Consider the following 20,155-nt stretch of genomic DNA (forward strand, 5'->3'; position numbering starts at 1 on the left):
GCCATGTATAGCTGTAGAAACTTAGTACACTAATATTGGTTTATATTACTTAGTATTGCGGCTGGAAGGGCATCCGCTGCGTAAAAAAGCTTGCTGAATAAGTTGGCGGTTCATTCCGCTGTGGCGACCCCGAATTAATAAAGGGACTAAGCCGACAAGAAAATGAAATGAAATGAAATGAAATTACTTAGTATATACAGACCCACAACAGATAATTCAAGTACCGTTGTACGGTTAAAAAACACATCAGCAGCCTGTTTAGTATAAATTAGTACTTTTAAAGTGGTTATTGTTCTACCTTATGTGTTTATTGAAAGTCTTGCGTATCTGAAATTTGAGAGGTACTAAATAAAAAAATGGTAATTTTTGGATGAACTATTCATATACGTAGCTTGTAAAATCTCATTTCTTGGGAAATAGCACCACCAGGTAAAATCTAAAATAGCATTTTCTGCCTCTCACTCCAGCAAATGCATCATTACTTCTCCAGAAAACAATATGTAACATTATCACAAATCTGAAATCGATCAAAGAATCATCAGGTAAATAAAGATAAACAGTTGGATTACTATAAAATATAGAGCTTTAATTTATTAGTTAGCAACAGCAAGAGGGGAAAAGGAAAATCATTTACACAATTATCACCTGTGCATTTAGTCTCAAACTGATGACAAAATAAAAACACAAACATTTCTAAAGACTCATCTTAAAAATACCAAGAAATTGTACAACCATTTCCTCTCGATGCAAGACACTGGTTTTGGGGCCGCTTGTGTGTTGTGCAGGGAAAACTGTTCAAATAGCATCAACCGTCGAACAAAACAGTTCGTCATCATCACTTTAAGGTGAATAGTTGTCCTCATTTTGCCTGAATAAGCCACTCGGAGGAAAAAACACTGCCCAACACTGACCTTTTCATAAGATATAGGAACAGAACTGCAACGTAGCTATCTTTAATTTCGTAATTACGATACCACTACATAAATCATGCACACAATGAAAAGCCAGCTTCCCCAGACCTTGAGTAGTTTAAAACCGTGATAAAATGCTCTATACAGTGTGAACACGTTTCGAAGATGAATGTGGATCCGTCTCATATTATATTGTAGCCTTCACCAGTTTATCTAAAGTTGTATTTAACTTATGTGCCATCGTTGACTGAATTTCATAAAACCTGTCCAGATCATATTTCATCCCAAAAGTTAAAGTATTCCCAGAACTGGGTTGCGGCTGGAAGGGCATCCGCTGTGTAAATGATATGCCTGAATAGTTGGCGGTTCATTCCGCTGTGGCAACCCCTGATAAATAAGAAACTTAGCTGAAGGAAAATGAATGAATGAAGCAAAAGTATCTATACAACAGTTCTGTCTGATTCTTGAATCTGATAGCCACACGATAATCTGCAAGTAACAGCACTTGTCCAGGCTCTTTACCTTTACACCCTTGTGTAGTACTCCTCCCACATACAGCAACAAGCAGAGGACACTCTACAGTTATTGCTGCTGTTGGAGAACATAATGTACTTTTGAAGCATTTTTAGTCGAGAATGTAGTTGTTTAGATTGCAACTATGTAGTTTATTTATAAGGTTAGTGCCTATTTTTAAATATTTATAACTTCTGAGAGACCATTAGCCTGTCATTGAACAGACCAAAGACGGTTGACATTGCCCATCCACAAGATGGCGACAGAGACTGCATAATAGGCCCTTACAGGAGAGAAAAAACCCAGCATAATTTTAAACTACAGCTGATCAAATCATTATAAAATTGTATGGTTTGTTGTAGTGCTGTATTTATACAATAGTAATTGTAGTTTGTTGAGTGTAAGATGGGACTCAAAGTCTTAAAACCGCGAATGCGTCACACCGGAAACGCAGAGTCATGCGTCAAGTTTCGCAGGTTGCTTCGGTGCTCTCTGACCTGCGAAATTACATCACTTTACTGCGTGAGACCAATCGAGGATCAAAACATGACATCTCTGGACAGAAATTTAAAACATAGAGCAATGGCTCGCTTTTTAAATGTCTAATCATCTTGTTTAATCCTGTCTCTTTTCGCAGATTCACACTCTGGTGTGACCGCAGCTTCAATTATAGTGATCTTCCGATTGCGAAAGGGAAATCTGATGGCATTTCTCATGTGATATTGCTCATATATATTACAAAGGAAGCCTTTTTGACTGTAATTTTAATAGTAATTATCTTTAAACCTAATTATGACTACCATGATAAGATTTGTAAATCCATTTGGAAAAATATATATAAATATTGTTAGTATTTGTTCTTCATGCAAATAAAAAACTTTACTAAATGTTTTGTAACAGTAAAATAGCGGGGATATGCTTATGAAAATGATATCAATAATGGCTTAACTGTCAATAAAATCCCATTCTTGGTTAAATAAACATTGTGAAGAATTTAAGAATACTAATATTTTGAAGTAATTAAAATATTAGTATTTACTCGGGTTTATGGTAATTCAAACTTAATAATTTTACTGATTTTAATGTAATACACTACTATAAAATATGGGGCAAAATATCTAAAACATAGTAGTAGATAGTAGACCATTTTAACGTGGTGATGTCACTGGCCCATGAACATTTCCTGCTTGTTATTAAACTATTTCATATCTGTAACAAAAGGCAATTCAATCATAACCTAATGTTGAAACAGCTATCACAACATTATTTATCAATATGTGGCTCTTTTTGGATTCTCGGAAGCTATAAAAAATAAAAATGTAAAACAGGAAATATGTTGGGACCATTGTTTTTGTTTACATGCCTCAAAAAGGTCAATAATACCGTAAAATAAAGCATTAACATCTGATTACTGTATATCAAAACGGTTCAAATGAATGAAATCTTGAAATATGACCTGGACATTCTTTCCTCTATGTGGATTCAAGACATCATCATCATGATGCAAGTTGGTTTGTTCTTGTAGTCTTTTCAAAAGTGGCATAAAAAAACAATTAAAGCATACTAAGAGCCCTCAGCGGCTGTTGTACATTAGTCAAAACTTGTCCAGTCACAAATAAAAGTTGTGCCATGATTACTTGAAACATTTGTGCAATGAGAACCGATGTTTTGTGTGCATGTAGACTGACATTAGGAAGACAATATGAGCTGGTGTTTCATTGTAACCAATGAGGGACCAGAATGCACTTAGGGGGTGGGACTAGTGGTGAAGAGCATTATGATGTCACCGCCGCATGCCCCGCCTATTTTCCGCATGAAGAGTCCAAGAGGGAAGATTTCTCCCCGTCCGCTCTTTCCATTCTCAGAGTAGTTCAATAGTCTGTGAGTTCATGTCGATATACACGAGTCGTCAAATGCCCGGAAGATGGAAATTGAAAAATAATATTACAATAATATTCGCCCGTTAGGTACTTATACACAAAAGAGCATTCATTTTTCTATTTAAGTACAAAGAAATCCACAGAATGGTACTATATACAACCTACAATAAATACTGTGTATGATATCATCTTTATGTGTTAAAAGGACATGTCTTCCCTTCTGAAGTTCACTTGATGGAAGTTTTTCTCGTTTAATTTGCGTTTTATTTTTCTCTCATGTCTCCTCCTCGTCCCCGTGATGTCTGCGATTTCGTGGTTTCTTCTGCTCCTTGAGCTCTTTGAGGTCTTTGGCCTTGATGACCCCGGTCAGAGGGTCTCCATACTGCCAATAGTCCTGGCAGTACTGGTTTATGAGGCCCATCTCGGGCTGGCTGAGGATGGTCAGCAGGTCTTTGTATTGCCCGGCGCTGGGGGTCCAGGTGCTGGACTGGAGCGGAGAGACGACCGGACGTCCCGTGTCCACCAGAATGTTGTTGACGGCCTGATTGGTCAGGACGAGCAGCTGCAGTTTGACCAGCGTGTGCTTGAAGTTCTTCTCTGTGGCCGTGCAGATGTAAATGCCGGAGTCTGAGGACTGGAGAGAGCGCAGAAGCAAACCTTGATCCGTCTTCAGCACACGGCCATCACTGCGGACCTGCACAAACACACACAGGAGCAATTACTTTCACAAGTATTATTGCCACTGTTTCCTATTCAGGCTAATTGCTTGTTATAGCACGCACACACACACACGCACGCGCACACGCACACGCACACACACACACACACACACACACACACACACACACACACACACACACACACATTATAGTATTTTACAATTTAATTTTGTCCTTTTTTACATTGAATATAATTTAGTTTTTTTTTCAGGGTTTTTCGCAATTTATTGAGATGAGACAGACAAGAAAGCATTGGGAGCAGAGAGAGGGGAAAAATTGGCATAGGACCTTAAGCCAGGAATCGAACTCAGGTCGCCGTGAATACCAAGTTGCTATGCGACGGACGGCGCACTTAGCCACAAGGCTACTGGCGCGAACAGTTTTTTTTTATTATTGCTACGTAAAAATAATATAATTTACAATTCAATCTGAATATAATTTTATATTTAAAATGTAATATTAACATATACTATATAGCTCAATTGAAATATATTAGATAAATGTCTTATGTAAAATTCATGCTAATTATCAATATTTGCTTGTTATGGCAGAAATATGATATAATATATTATTTTACAGTTTACTATGTTTAATTTTTTTAGGTTTTTATGTAAAAAGTATATAATTTACTATTAAATCTTATTACTAATATGTTTAAAATGTAGTTTACATAAATAGTTAAATTGAAATGTTTTAAAATAACATGTTATCATTTTATGTAAAATAAATGTATAATATTGTATAAAGACTAGTACAATTTTGACAAAATATGTTTTATTAGATACACATTGTTAAACTGTAAATACAGTTTTATATACACTTAATGTACATAATTACACACACATATGTAAATGTGATTTTTGTGTTTTTATGTTAAAAAATTATCATTTACAATTCAATCTGAATATAATTTAAAACTTAACATGTAATATTTACATATATAGCTCAACTTAAACTTTTTAGATTAATGTTATATGTAAAATAATTTAATTCTCATTTATTCATTTTCCTTCGGCTTAGTCCCTTATTTATCAGGGGTCGCCACAGTGGAATGAACAACCAACTATTACAGCATGTTTTGAGCAGCGCATGCCCTTCAAGCTGCAACCCAGAACTCGGAAACACCCATGCACTTTCACATTCACAGTGATCATGTCCCAGCCGGCGACAGTGCAAACCACTGAGCTACCATTTAAAATATTTATATAAAGACTAGTACAATTTTGGCAAAATATATTTTATCAGATACAAGTAGGTACAATCTAAAAACAGTTGTAATGCAATTACACACACTAAAAATGTATACTTCATTAACATATTTAATTGACAGAAAATTGATAAAACTGTATGTTTAAATGTTACAAATATATAACAAGTATATATAATGTCATTCAAATTTATTCATATAAATGCCCATTATAAAATATAAAAAAGAAATTATTTTTAATTGACATATTGGCAGGGTCTGACAGAAACTACTTTTTTGTATTTCCTGTGCAGAATTTTGTAAAAAAAAAAAAAAAGAAAGAAAGAAAGATAAATAGGTAGTTTAATTTACTAAAAAAATAAACTACTTTTTAACTTTTATATATTTTAAAATATAGTATATTATATTTTATATATAGTATAATATATTTATTAAAAGACAGAAAATATTACTTTACAAACTTTAATGTAAATAAATCATATAAACTTTTGCGTATTAGTCAATATTATTACTGACATTAATATAAAAACTGAATAAATATATTCTTACATTAACATACAGTTGAAGTCAGAATTATTAGCCCCCCCACCCCTTTGAATTTTTTTTTCTTTTTTTAAATGTTTCCCAAATGATGTTTAATAGAGCGAGGAAATTTGCACAGTGTGTCTGATAATATTTTTCTTCTGGTGAAAGTCTTATTTGTTTTATTTCAGCTAGAATAAAAGCAGTTAAAAAAAAAAAATTTAAGGTCAAAGTTATTAGCCCCTTTAAACTAATTTTGTTTTCAATATAGTCAACAGAAATTGAGGACAAAATAAACAGGGGAACTAATAACTCAGGGGGCTTATAATTCTGACCTCAACTGTGCATGAAATAAATAGCCCTGATGGGCTAAAAAAATCTTAAAATTTCTGCATGGGCAAATTCTGTGTTTAGCGATATTTCGAACAGATTAATCTATGATCAAAAAAACTGTCTCTTTCCAATAAGGTCACTGACTCACATTCTTTGCATCTGCTGTATTTATTCATGCCTGTACATGTACAGTATGTGTGTGTGTGTGTATACTGTACTCACTTCTCTCCTCCGGTCGCTGTTGTCTCTGTGAAGGTGCCACTTGATGGCAGCGTGTGGTGATCTGGCCTGGCACTCCAGAAAGGTGCTGCTGCCCTCCACCCCATACTGCACCGTCTCCAGTGTGTTCTTATTAACTGAACAACAACAACAAACACGTCACTCCTCAATCCTCCACATCAAACCATCACAACAGAACCAGCAGACTGAGCTCATGTAAACACACTCTTCTGTTAACAGCTCATTCAATAAAACATGACTGAATTTCACACACACGCTTCATCCACATCAACAAATCTCACGAATTAATGAAAGTGCCTAAAACTGAACGTACTGTATGAGCTGATGATGTTGATAAATGTGTCAAAGCAGCATTAACTAGGAGTGATTTAGTTGTGCGTAAAAATGTTTATTCGACAGGTGTATTTACAAACAAAACAGACAGGACTAAGTCTATTTATTGAGCTTATATGCACTAAAGCAGTGTATTTACAAATATTAAGAGACGTTAGACTAATAGCTTACTGTTGGAATTGTATCCTCTGCACTGGCGTATGGGGTTCCCGTATTTCACGTCTTGTCGACGGCTGCGTCTAAAAGGAAGCCAATAAGACAAAATAAGAGATTTATTTCCATCTGTAAACATCCGAGCATCAAAGCATATTACAAATGTAGTAAAAAACACATCTTATTAGACAATTATACAGCTGAAGTCAGAATTATTAGCCCCCTTTTGATTTTTTTTCTTTTTTAAATATTTCCCAAATGATGTTTAACAGAGCAAGGAAATTTGCACAGTATGTCTGATAATATTTTTTCTTCTAGAAAAAGTCTTATTTGTTTTATTTTGGCTAGAATAAAAGCAGTTTTGAATTTTTTTAAACTATTTTTGGGACAAAATTATTAGCCCCTTTAAGCTATTTTTTTCAATAGTCTACAGAACAAACCATCATTATAGAATAATTTAAATAATTACCCTAACCTGCCTAGTTCACCTTGTTAACCTAGTTAAGCCTTTAAATGTCACTAAGCTGTATAGAAGTGTCTTGAAAAATATCTAGTAAAATATTATTTACTGTCATCATGGCAAATATTAAATAAATCAGTTATCAGAAATAGGTTTTCAAAACTATTATGCTTAGAAATGTGCTGAAACAATCTTCCCTTCATTAAACAGAAATTGGGGAAAAAAATAAACAGGGGCGCTAATAAATCAGGGGGGCTAATAATTCTGACTTCAACTGTATATATATACAGTTTTGAATCAGATTGGCTGATAGCAGTGCGATATTCTGCAATAACAGCACTCGTACAGCCTCTTCACTCTTGTGTATTACTCCACCCACATGAGAAGCAAAGGAATAAACTCACGACAAATAATGCAGCTGTTGGACAACATAATGTACTTTGAGGCTTTTTAGGCAAGAATGTAGTTAGATTGCAATAATTGCAGTTTATTTATAAGGACAGTGCCTAATTTAAAACTATTTCAGAGATTTCAGAATTTCAGAGATTCAGCAAGTTGTTGGCTATGAGCTTGTCATACTGAGCAAAGAATCTAACGGTTGACGTTCTGCCACAAGATGGTGACAGAGACGGCATAATAAGTCCTTAGGGAGAAAAACTCAGCTTAAAATTTAAACTACAGCTGAATAAATCCTTATAGAACAGGTAAGGGACATTCTAAGTCGATCTCTCTCTTTTGTCTGTTGTAGTGCTGTATTTATCCCACAGTGATCTGCTAGTGTTTGCTTTGGCTTTTTCAGGGATAATTATTGTTATCTCCCGACTGCAACATAGTAATACTGGAAAATCTCTGTAGACTGATGGCATTTCATGCTGTTCATCCTTATGATCTTAAAATGTGAGGAAAATCACCTGTTTTGCCTTCACTGTCATATTAGGCTAGAGATTCTGTTGCAGCAGTTTCAGCTTTGTAGATTTTTTATGCAAAACTAATTAATATATTTAAGAATTCAATCTGAATATTGTTGTATATTTAATATGTCAATGGCTGCATCTACACAAAAGCTAATCAGACAAAATAAGAGATTATTTCCATCTGTAATTGTCAGAGCATAAAAGCATATCACATGGGGGAAAATTTTAGTAGATACCTCATCTCATTACTAAACTTGGTTATTCCAATAAATCTATTTGGTTATTTAATTCTTATCTTATTAACTATCTGTACCTACTCAATTTGTACAACTGAAGTTAAGAATAGTGATGGGAGAAACCAAACTTTCTGAACTAACTGAATCAACTACTTCACTAAATGATTCAGTTTGTTGTAGCACTGAAAAAACTGTGTCAATGCAACAAAAACTGAAATGATAATTAGATTTTTTGGAACAGGAAGAAACCTGGCTACTTTTGTCATCAAAATCATGATTGGCGATGATGTGGATGTGTTAAAGGGTTAAAAAAAACACTTGCCTATTTGCAGACAAAAATAGTCTGCAAGTAGTACTTATGCATATTTTAAATATGGGAAGTGTAAAAAATTTGACAATCTACAAAAAAATCTAAATAATAAACAAAAAATATATTATAAATAAAAAAAGAATAACATTTCAAGGCTGACTGTATAGTACTGACCCTAAACAAAGACGGCCAGAGGATTAAATATAAAGCATTTTTCATTATATGCTTTAAGTTTAGTTTGGTTGTTTTATAGAGAGCATGATTGTAGGAGATTATTAAACTACCACTTTTTATTATATAAATGTGTAACAAACACAGTTCTAAAATTAATTCATGATTGGGTAAAAACTGGTTGTGAAAGTTGGAAATTTTCACAAAGCAGTGTTTCACTCATCAACAGGGATTTCAACTTCTTTTGCAACATTTGGGAAAATCCCAAAATCTGAATCGTTAAATGACATTCAAACAAATCAAACAATTTGGATTGAATTAAAACAGTGACTTCCCAAATGATTAATGCATCTAATTGCATGCAAACAAATGAATTTCAGTTACAAAGCTCAATGTTCTTAGAAATTAGGAAATGAGGCTAATTTTTCTTCTGAATCCTCATGCCAGGAATCTGATCTTTGTTAAGAACATTATTTGCATGCTTTAGCATATTTACCTCTTCTGCGAGGCTGAGTATCTAGAGCAGGATTTGCCGTCCCAGGCACAATAGGGGTCCCGGGCCAAACAGCAGTCAGCACAGGCCTCGCCGTAGACATCACAGCGGTGCAGAGCCATATGCGTCACTCCCACCGCAGAGGCCACATACAGTTGTTGCTGCAAAAAGAATTTAAAAAGTTATTTAAACATTACTTTGCATTCTGAAGCATCATCTGTATTGAAGCGTATCGTTTCAGTAGCAAAATTCATTTTTAAATGTAATATGGCAGTAAACTGCAGTACCTTTCTGTATTTAAGTTTGTATTTTCCAAGACATGTAGGCAAATTTATTCATTTTGATTTACTTCAGCTTAGTCCCTTTATTTATCAGGGGTTCCACAGCTGAATGAACCACCAACTATTCCAGCATATGTTTTACACAGTGGATGCCCTTCCAGCTGCACCCCAGTACTGGGAAACATCCACACACACTCATTCACACAAACACACTACGGACAATTTAGTTTATTTAATTTACCTATAGCGCATGTCTTTGGACTGTCGGGGAAACCGGAGCACCCGGAGGAAACCCACGGCAACACGGGGAGAACATGCAACCTTTATACAGAAATGCCAACTGGCCCAGCTGGGACTTTCCAACCATTGACCTTCTTGCTGTGAGGCCACAGTGTTGCCCATGTATGTAAAGTTTAATGGAAAATTAAAATTAGATGATATACTTTAAATTTGCAACTTTGTATATCATGTACAATTTTATATATTTCTTATGTTTTGTCAAATTGGTTCATGTAGTATATTATTTCTTTGTTCTTATATATTTATCTATAAATATAAATTTTGAACATCATGTATTGTACGTGTTATATACAATTTGTTTTTGTATGGTATTGTAGTTTTATTTATTGTTGCTGTATTCTGATTAATTATATATATATATATATATATATATATATATATAGAGAGAGAGAGAGAGAGAGAGAGAGAGAGAGAGAGAGAGAGAGAGAGAGAGAGAGAGAGAGAGAGAGAGAGAGAGAGAGAGAGAGAGAGGACGCAGTGGTTAGCCACTCCACTGTTCAATTGGAGCAACCTCTAATGAGTAAAGGTACTAAGCCGCAGGAAAATAAATAAAAGGAATGAATATAGGGATATAAATATAATATGTATGTATTTGTAATAATAATAACTATATGAATGCAATAATAAAAATAATAATGCTATTTTTTAATAATTTAAATTAATTTAATGATGTGCATAAACTTGAACATGGGTGTTGCTAACAAAATTTAAAAAAAGATTGATGAAGGCAGAGCAGAAACAAGACACACCCTGATAGCCCCGCCCCCTACAGGACAAGATAACCCCGCCCTAAAGGAATTCCATGTCACCAGAGTGAAAAGAAAATGACATTTCAAGGGGAATGGAAGGTTATAATATGTTAGCCTCACAACAAAAACTGGATCAGCTGGTGTTTCTGAGTGGAGGTTGCATGTTCTCCCCATGTTCGTGTGGGTTTCCTCCGAGATCTCTAGTTCAAAGACATGCCTACTGTTTAGATGAATTGAATAGCTAAATTGTCCTTAGTGTATGTGTGTGAATGCGAGAGTTTATGGGTGTTTTCAAGTGCTTGGTTGCAGCTGGAAGGGCATCTTCTATGTAAAACACATGCTGGAAAAAATGGTGGTTCATTCCAATGTAGCGACCCCTGATAAATAAAGAGACTAAGCCAAAGGAAAATGAATGAAGTGCAGTATCAAAATAAAGTCAATTTTGATCTCCTTACCACTTTAATGACATGAAAAGTTTTTCATTTTGCACAACTTTGCATGCATGTCCTAAAAATGCTCATTTAAATGCAGAATACATTGGCATTTTACATATCACATTGCCAATTTACATTTCAAAAGGAATATTGCAACTGATATGCTTCCATACGTTTGATCATAAAAGCCAAAATGATAAATTGTCTACTGTAAAAACCTATTGGAAAGACAGCAACCTTACTGTCTCTGAGCTGCAGGAGCAGGCAGGTCTGTGCAGGTTCTGAACTGCAAATTTAAGCCTGTCCTGATAATGGAGTGTTTTTCTTCAAGCGTTTAGACACTTGACATTTCTGCTTTTAGGATCAGCTGCTTTAAATCAGTTATTCTGGCAGAAACAGGGTTTAAATTACGGCCTAGCGCTGATGTCATACCACATCTGCCAACAATCCCGATTATGATGAAAGAATAAAACACAAATGAAGTTTAACATTTTAACTCCACGCATCTGTGAAATTGGTAAACCCATATAAAAGCTGCCAGGGCTCAGTCTTAGACAGATAGCAGCTGCGGGTCTAGTTTAAAGGGGACCTATTATGCAAATATTACTTTCATAAGGCGTTTACACACAGTTGTGTGGCAACAAACTGTAAACATAGCCAGCCTCTTATGGTATAAATGTATTAATTAAATATTTTTATAATCACACTTCATAAAAAGTCTGCAGAAACACTTTGATTGACATTCTCCCGTTGCATGCGTCATCCGAGGGGGAAAGCTCTGGCCATTAGTGATCCCTCCTTCATTAGCATTAACAGCCCTGAGTGAGAAACAGCCTTTTTGAATCTGCTGCTCTGTTAATGCATAGCCATTTTTAGCTCCACCCTCTTTTCAAAAGAGGGCTGGGAGCACAATTTCATTTGAATTTAAAGTGACAGTCGCCTAAATGACAATAAGAATTAAAGCCTAAAAGGAGTCGTTTCAAAGAGTTATAAAACATTATTTGTTAAGTATTTTGATCTGAAACTTAACTCTCTAGGAACATTAGAGATGGTAACACTTTATTTTAAAGGTCAACTTGAGTATTAGTAGACTGTCTGCTTAATATCTGTTGACTACTTCTTAGAAAAATTTAACTGATTATAAGAAATTTTGCAAGAACGTCAACACACTAACCCTAACAGTCTAAAATCTTAAAATCTAATGAGAATTAGTTGGCATGTAGATGCAATGTAACTTAAATTCAACAAACAGACCACAACAATAAATGGTTACCCTGGAGACATGTCACAAAAGGTCCCTTTAAATTGGTTTATTGTTTTTCTCTTGATAGTTTTACTCATATTAAAAGACATTAACAATAGCGAGTAATCTAGACAGCAAATTCTTACCCGTTTTGAAGAAATCTTCATTGTTGTGATAGAAGTAGGGACCTGAAAATAAAATATAAACTTTATGAAAATTAATACATAGAGATATATAAAATATAGACCACTTAAATTATCAGTTACCTGGATTCATTACGTGTGATTTGAGTTAAAATGTTAATATTAGTTGTTGTCTGATTTTATAAAGATCTACTAACATTTCTTCCAAATTTCATAAAATGTTAAACATTAATAATAAGTATTAAATATTAACATTAAAATATTGTCACTTAAAGCATTGTTTCCCCCAGAAGCTGTACAAAATACCAATATTATTATTATTATTATAAACTTTATTTTATCAGGAAAGACACATTAAGATTAAAAATCTCTTTTACAAGAATGTCCTAACCAAGATTAGGCAGAACACATCACATGGGTATAACAGACAACAAACAAAAAACAATTTACAGTTAACATGAATCACACCATCAAGCAAACTATTCAAAACATCTACTGGCCTGTGTTTCGATTTCTAAATCATTTACATTCTTTTTAAAAGCATGTAGTGAAATCAATTCTTTAAACTGCAACTCCATGCAAAAGTTGCTGCGTATTTAAAGCCATTTTTTCCCCATCTCAGTCCGCACTTTAGCAACAGACAGTAAATGCATATCTTGTAACTGAAAGCCATTGCTAAGGACAGGTTTTTTTTTACAAATAATAATAATAATTGGAGTAGACCCAGTACAGATTTGTAAACAAAGATAACCCAATGCTTGAGCCTACGAATGGACAAAGCAGACCAACCTAGCCTAGTATACAACACACAATGATAAGAGATTTAAAATGAGTTATAAATATTAGTGCACCATGGTAAACAGTATACAATGCATGCAGACTCTGAGACAAGGCATGCATATTGATAACATCACCTTAGTCCCATATCAACATAAATGTTGGATCAACCAGCTTCTTTTTAGCATCAAAAGAAAGGCAGTTGTCAATTCTTAAATATAAACTTAAATCACTTAAAAATTTTCACCAATTTCTGAATGTGAGAACTAAAAGCAAGTGTATCATCAATTAAAATTCCAAGATATTTGTACTGGGACACCAATTCAAACTCTGCACCATGAGTAATAGTAAGAGAACCTAGTTTTTGCTTAGTTTTCTTTCACTATTATACTGTATGAACCATTTATTAACCCTTTGGAACTTTGATTTGTGCTATCGTGGTAAACATTATGTATCTATAATTGAATATCAAAATGAAACAAAAAAATTAAAAAAATTAAAAAATATAAATCAAACTGATTATTTTTATTCTTACGCCGTATTTTGATCAAACAACTGGTGAGAATAAAATATAGATATCAATTAATCAAGTAAATTGCATTAATGAAAGATGCAAGACAAGACATTAGTAGCTATGAGACTGCTGTTAAAGGGAGAGTTACCCCAAGAGCGATGCAATATTAAGAATTCAGAAAAAAAAAACAAGGGTGCAAATCTCACCTTAAAGACCTCCACTTCCTCCAGCACAAGCTCCTCTGTCTGCAGGTCATCACTGGGTAGGACGATCACCTTCTGCACTGTTCCTCTGTCTATATATCAAAGTCACTCTGTCAGTCATAACATTCAAAAACACAACCAACATTTATGAAACAGACTCTTTCCATGTCACTGACACAGAAGACAGGATAGGTGTGGTATGTCATGTGTTAGGTAAGTGTTTTATCTTACAATATTTTCTTAATATTAACGTCATTATTATTATTATTATTCATTTTCTTGTCGGCTTAGTCCCTTTATTAATCCGGGGTCGCCACAGCGGAATGAATCGCCAACTTATCCAGCAAGTTTTTTTACGTAGCAGATGCCCTTCCAGCCACAACCCATCTCTGGGAAACATCCACACACACATTCATACACTACGGGCAATTTAGCCTACCCAATTGATTGTCATTACTGTTTATACATTCTGGTTGTTTACATTTTTGTCCATGCTTTGCACACTTTGCTAAAATAAAATAAAATAAAATAAAATAAAATAAAATAAAATAAAAAAATATATATATATTTTTTAAATAAATCATAAAATAATATAATAAAATACAAAAAAAAACAATAAAAACAAAATAAAGTAAATTATAAAAAAATAAAAATTATAATAAATACAAATAAAATAAAAAATACAATAAAATAAAAAATGAAATAAATTATAAAATAACATAAATAAAAAATAAATAAAAATTAAATAAATACAAAATTAAATACAATAAAAATAAAATAAAATACACTATAAAATAACAAAAAATACAATAGATTTTTATAATTTTATTTTAATTAATACAATAAAAAATACAATAAAATAAAAATAAAATAAATTATAAAATAAAATAAAAAATTCAATAAAATAAAAATGAAATAAACTATAAAATAAAATCAACTATAAAATAAAATAAGGTTCTTTTCAACTGCAGTTCCAAGTTACGACAAAGAATGGTCATCCTTGACCCTAAAATATTTTAAGTATTATGTCATCTTACAGTCTGTTTCATATATATCAAGCCTTTTGTGTTTACATCTTACAAAACGTCTCGATGATTATCTTTCACTGACTCCTGAAACCCTTGAGTTACTCTTCCTTTCCATCACATCTACTGTAACATGCAGACCTTCACCTTCTGCATTGAGCATCATTTCCTTTTAAAATCCCTCTTTTGTTTTCTCTGTGTTTGACGGCAGACACATCTTTCAGCTCCGTCTCTGCTGGTATTTCAGACATTTTTTTTGCCCTACCCAAAACTCTTGTTTGATTTAAGCGAGCCCATTGCATTCCTCTGTACACGCCGCTGGAGATTTAATGCAAGCGGAGCAATACATCTGACCCAAGCTTTAAATGTTCCTGTAAGTGCTTGTAGAAGCAATGGGGCAAGAAGAGTTGATTTAAAAACCCATTAGACTTTCAGATGCACAAAAGCAACATAAAAGGAAAAAGCTACAGCACCCACAGAATGATGTCAGTCAGGTTACAAGACTGTAAAGATCGTTTAGTGTAGGATGATGGATCTTCAGACAGTGACCGTCTGGCCTTAAGGTGCTGCATTCACAGATTTTATATCAAAAACAGAGAGATAGAAACACAAAAGCCTTTTTGGGATGTTTGACATCCATCTAAGTGGAGTCAGATGCTTTTCAGCTTCTCTGATGAATGTTGAGATAGAGTTCATTCATCCTGCTGCAGTTTCAGAAGAGTCTCAGAGGATCAGTGGGGAGGGAGAAACTAATATATATGACTTTTACAGAGTTAGAATCTTAAAATATAAGATGACAAAAAAGATATACAAAAATAATAAATAATTAATAAAAACAATAATATTAATAATATTAATTTCATATAATTTTAAGCCCCTAAAATCATGTCTGCATTAATTATTAAAATAGGTCACAAGTTAGGGTGTTCAATTTTCTGAACTAAGCTAAAACAATTATTCCAAAATTAAAAACATAAATAATATTATTAATAATAATAATAATAATAATAATAATAATAATAATAATAATAATAATAATAATAATAATAATAATATTGTTGTTGTTGTTGTTGTTGTTGTTGTTTCTTGTCATTTTAAGATCATAAAAATCAAGTCTGAAATAATTATGAAATATGTCATAGGTTAGGTTAGGGTGTTACATTTTCTAAACTAAGCTAAAATAATTTCTTCAAAATAATAATAATAATAACAATAATAATAGTTTCTTGTCATTTTAATATTTTAAAATCATCTCTGCATAATTATGAAAATATAATTATTAGGGTGTTAGATTTTCTAAACTAAGCTAAATAATTACTTTAAAATAATAATAATAATAATAATAATGTCTTGTCATTTTAAGATTTAAAAATAATCTCTGCATAATTCTGAAAATGTCATAGGTTAGGGTGTTAAATTTTCTAAACTAAGATAAAATAATTTTTTTCAAAATCAAAAACAAATAATAATAATAATATTTTGAATAAAAACAACCACAACAACAACAACAACAATAATAATAATAATAATAATAATAATAATAATAATAATTTTAAAACCTTTAAAATCATGTCTGCATTAATAATGAAATGAGGTCATCGATTAGTTTGTTAAATAAATTATATTAAATTATGTTAATTAGCACAGTAACTCTGACAGATCAAAATTGTAAAATAACAAATATTTTATAACTAAATTAAATAAATATGAAAATAAAATAAAACAAAAAATGTGAGAAACAAAAAACAAGTGAAAGCTCCCTGCGCTGTAATATGAATAACTTGAAAATATTTGATTGTGTATATTAGTCTGTATTGTATTTATAGTTAATGTACATGCATGAAAAAAAAAATCATGAAACTCACCTGTTCCCAGGAAGAGCACCTCATAGTTTCCGTCGGCCGCTGTGACCTGATCCACAGTGATGGTTGTGAACTCATAGTCCACGTTGGTCCTGACCACCAGGGGGCGCTTGTGCACTGGATACACGGAGTTATACATGGTGGGATGATTCCGCATGAAGTTGATGACCTCGTCTGGGTAGTCCTTAGTGGACTTCATGTTCGGGGTGAAAGTCCCACCAGGACACTGAAAAACAAACAAGCAAACAAACCCATTGAAAAAAAAAATCCATTGTATTGAAATGCTGAAGATTAACTTTATACTAAATGATTAACAGTTTCAATCGGTGCTTCAGCTTGTTTAAAGTTTGACTATTAAAGGGACAGATAAAAAGTACCAACATCACCAACAGCACAAAAGAATATATTTTAAAGAATGTTGAAAAGTGGTTACTACTGACATCCATAGTAGGAATTAACTTACAGTGGAAGTCAAAGGCTACTAACATTCTTTAAAGTATCTTTTTTTTTTTGCATTCACAAACAACACAAACGAAGATATTTTGAAGAATGTTGGAAACTGGTTACCATTGACATTTGTAGTAAGAATTAAATATTTGGAGGTTAATGGCTTCAAACATTCTTCAAAATATCTTCTCTTGTGTTCACCAACAACACAAAAAATGATATTTTGAAGAATGTTGTAAACTGGTTAACGTTGACATCCATGGTAGGAATTAAATATACTATGGAATTAATGGCTCCTAACATTCTTCAAAATATCTTCATTTGTTTTCATCGACAACACAAAAGAAGATATTTTGAAGAATGTTGGAAACGGGTTACCATTGGCATCTGTAATAGGAAATGAAATATACCATGGAAGTCTAACATTCTTCAAAATATCTACTTCTGTGTTCAACAGATGAAAGAAACTGATCTGAACTGAAATGATGACAGTTTAATTTTTTGGGGTGAACTATTAACCTTCAGCAGCAGGTCTAGATTAATGTTACTCACTAGTTTGCCAATAATCCGTCTTAATATCAGTATTCTGGTACATAAGGCAGAACTTACTGTTCCCGGACGGGGGTAGGGGATTTTCCCAGTGTAGGCCACCCACTGGTAATTGGGACCTTCTTTGTGGGCAAAAGGTCCATTGAACACCATCCGAATGTCCGCCATGGAGTAGACGCAGACCGCCGAGCCCTTGAATACAGAGCTGGAGGGGAAAATATGAGCGTTTTTGTTAGAAAGTTCATATGTGGAACTAAGTGCTGCTAGAGGTGGAAAGAGAAAAAAGCTGATGCAAACACCTTCCAGAGTTAGTTACAGTTTCCAGATGGAGGAAAAGCTGAGACTCACCCGGACACAGAGAAGACCCCGTAGATGACTGGGTTTTTAGTGTCCTGCGTGGGCTGTATGTACACATCTCCTAAAAGACACAAACATTGCAGAGTGAAGGAGCTGGACGAGAAACACTGCTAATATTTGCAGTGCATAAATCAAACGCATTTACTGAATGTTGAAACAAACTTCCTGTGACTCAGAGTTTCTCGCTGCATTTCACTCAACATCTCTGAAGAAACATGAGATTTGGTTCTCGTTTTAGCATCTCTTCAATCAGAATTGATTGCATTACAGTATATCCATTATTAAACACAGATGAGTCAAGGATGAGACATAATTTTGTTTTTTTTAGCATCAATTTAATATAGCAAATGTGAGTTTATGTTTCATGAAGATAAAGAAAGATGTAAAATTGCAATAAATTAATAATAAATTAATTGCGACATTAATAAGGAGAATTATAAGAAATAAGGAGAGCCTGACAGCAGTATAAGGACAAAGAAGATAGACTCCAGAGTGGGAGAGGAGCAGAGCAGGAAAAGTACAGAGCAAGAAAAGAGCCAGAACAAGTTTTTGCTGTGCATTACCACTTATTTTCTATCTTTCTTGACCATGTGACCAAAGCCCAAGTACTAAGACATACAAACTGACCAATTAACATGTGACCACTTTGTAAACCCCCCCCCCCCACCACCCTGATCTGTGTTTGGAATCTGTATAGACCTTCTTGGTAAAAAGGACAGGTTTTGTCGTATGTAAATAATACATTTAACAAGATAAATTTTTTATCTAAGGGATTTGTTTTAGCATTATTATTGATTTTAGTATTTAGTATAATTTTAAGCTTTTATTTTTCCCCCCATTTAGGTGTTCATTTTAAATTGAAGTTGTTTTAACTCAAATTTGAAGTAAAAATGGGTAAACCCAACCGCTGGGTTTAAAAATATATATATTATTAAAATAAAATTTTAGTCCAGGGTTGGTTTTGCCTATATTTTACCATAAGTTTTGATTTTGTTATTTTGATTAGTTGTTCAATATTCTTATGTAGCTTTATTATTACATTTATTATTATTGTTGCTTTTTTTAGTAGGAATAGGACAGTAGTGCATAAAAATAACAACAAAATATCGGATGGCGGAGGGAAGTCGCGAAAGAAAGTGAAAGTGAACATCGGATGGGGAAGAGGGTGGTTGAGGAGGGGGATCGGTAAAATGAGGTGCTGGATCAGATTTCAAAGGTGCCAGATCTGGATCTGGAGCGTTCAGGCACAAATTGAGCCCTGGATTTACCCCAAAGTCGTAAAATGTTGCATTTTGGGTAAAAATAGAAATCGTGTTGACATCAGACCCCAGCGTCAGGCCGATGTCAATATCCAACGGCGGATAAATGCTGTATTTTGTTTATTTTCCGACGCAACCTAAAAAAAATCAAATATCATTGTCTAATGATGTTACAGCTTGACATTATGTGGACATTACCACTATGTCGTCTATTAGACATTGGATTTTGGTTGCCATACCTGACAAATAAATGTCAGTATTTGGAGGTATTGTCAGGTAACAGGCAGATGGTCGGTACAGGTAGAAAACAGGGTAAATAATAAAACAAGGCAAAGGTCAAAATGCGTAGAAACTATACCAGTGAAGGCTTTGTAATGTTACAGGGTGTTAACCAAACAAGACTGAGCAATGAGAGTCTCAAAGTGAGCCGTATGAGGCTTGGAACAGGTGTGTGTGTGTGGTGCATGACAGGACTTGTAGTCCATATTGAGGCAGGATTGTAATCCGTGTGAATGTGAATATTCTTCAGCGATCTATGAGCGTTAGACTGCAGGTGATCGTGACACGTATTATGACGTTGTGTGCCTGCTTTGTGTAAGCAGAGTAGGTTTTCATCT

General features: G+C 33.6%; 1 protein-coding gene across 2 annotated transcripts in view; it reads right to left on the reverse strand.

The window, feature by feature from the left end:
* Positions 1 to 565: 565 nt before the first annotated feature.
* Positions 566 to 20,155, reverse strand: part of sema3fb (sema domain, immunoglobulin domain (Ig), short basic domain, secreted, (semaphorin) 3Fb) — a 125,456-nt gene continuing 105,866 nt past the window's right edge. For both annotated transcript variants that reach the window (XM_087274018.1, XM_087274017.1), the window contains 9 exons: positions 18,271 to 18,340; positions 17,983 to 18,127; positions 16,930 to 17,152; positions 14,043 to 14,131; positions 12,549 to 12,590; positions 9,399 to 9,556; positions 6,830 to 6,897; positions 6,308 to 6,441; positions 566 to 3,998 (listed from right to left, as the gene is read on the reverse strand). In XM_087274018.1, the coding sequence (XP_087130144.1) occupies positions 3,579 to 3,998; positions 6,308 to 6,441; positions 6,830 to 6,897; positions 9,399 to 9,556; positions 12,549 to 12,590; positions 14,043 to 14,131; positions 16,930 to 17,152; positions 17,983 to 18,127; positions 18,271 to 18,340 (1,349 nt within the window). In that variant the 3' untranslated portion in view covers positions 566 to 3,578. The remainder of the gene's footprint in view (positions 3,999 to 6,307; positions 6,442 to 6,829; positions 6,898 to 9,398; positions 9,557 to 12,548; positions 12,591 to 14,042; positions 14,132 to 16,929; positions 17,153 to 17,982; positions 18,128 to 18,270; positions 18,341 to 20,155) is intronic.

Source organism: Danio rerio, chromosome 11, assembly GCF_052040795.2.
Source record: "Danio rerio strain M-AB ecotype USA chromosome 11, GRCz13ab, whole genome shotgun sequence".
In the NCBI taxonomy this organism is placed as follows: domain Eukaryota; kingdom Metazoa; phylum Chordata; class Actinopteri; order Cypriniformes; family Danionidae; genus Danio; species Danio rerio.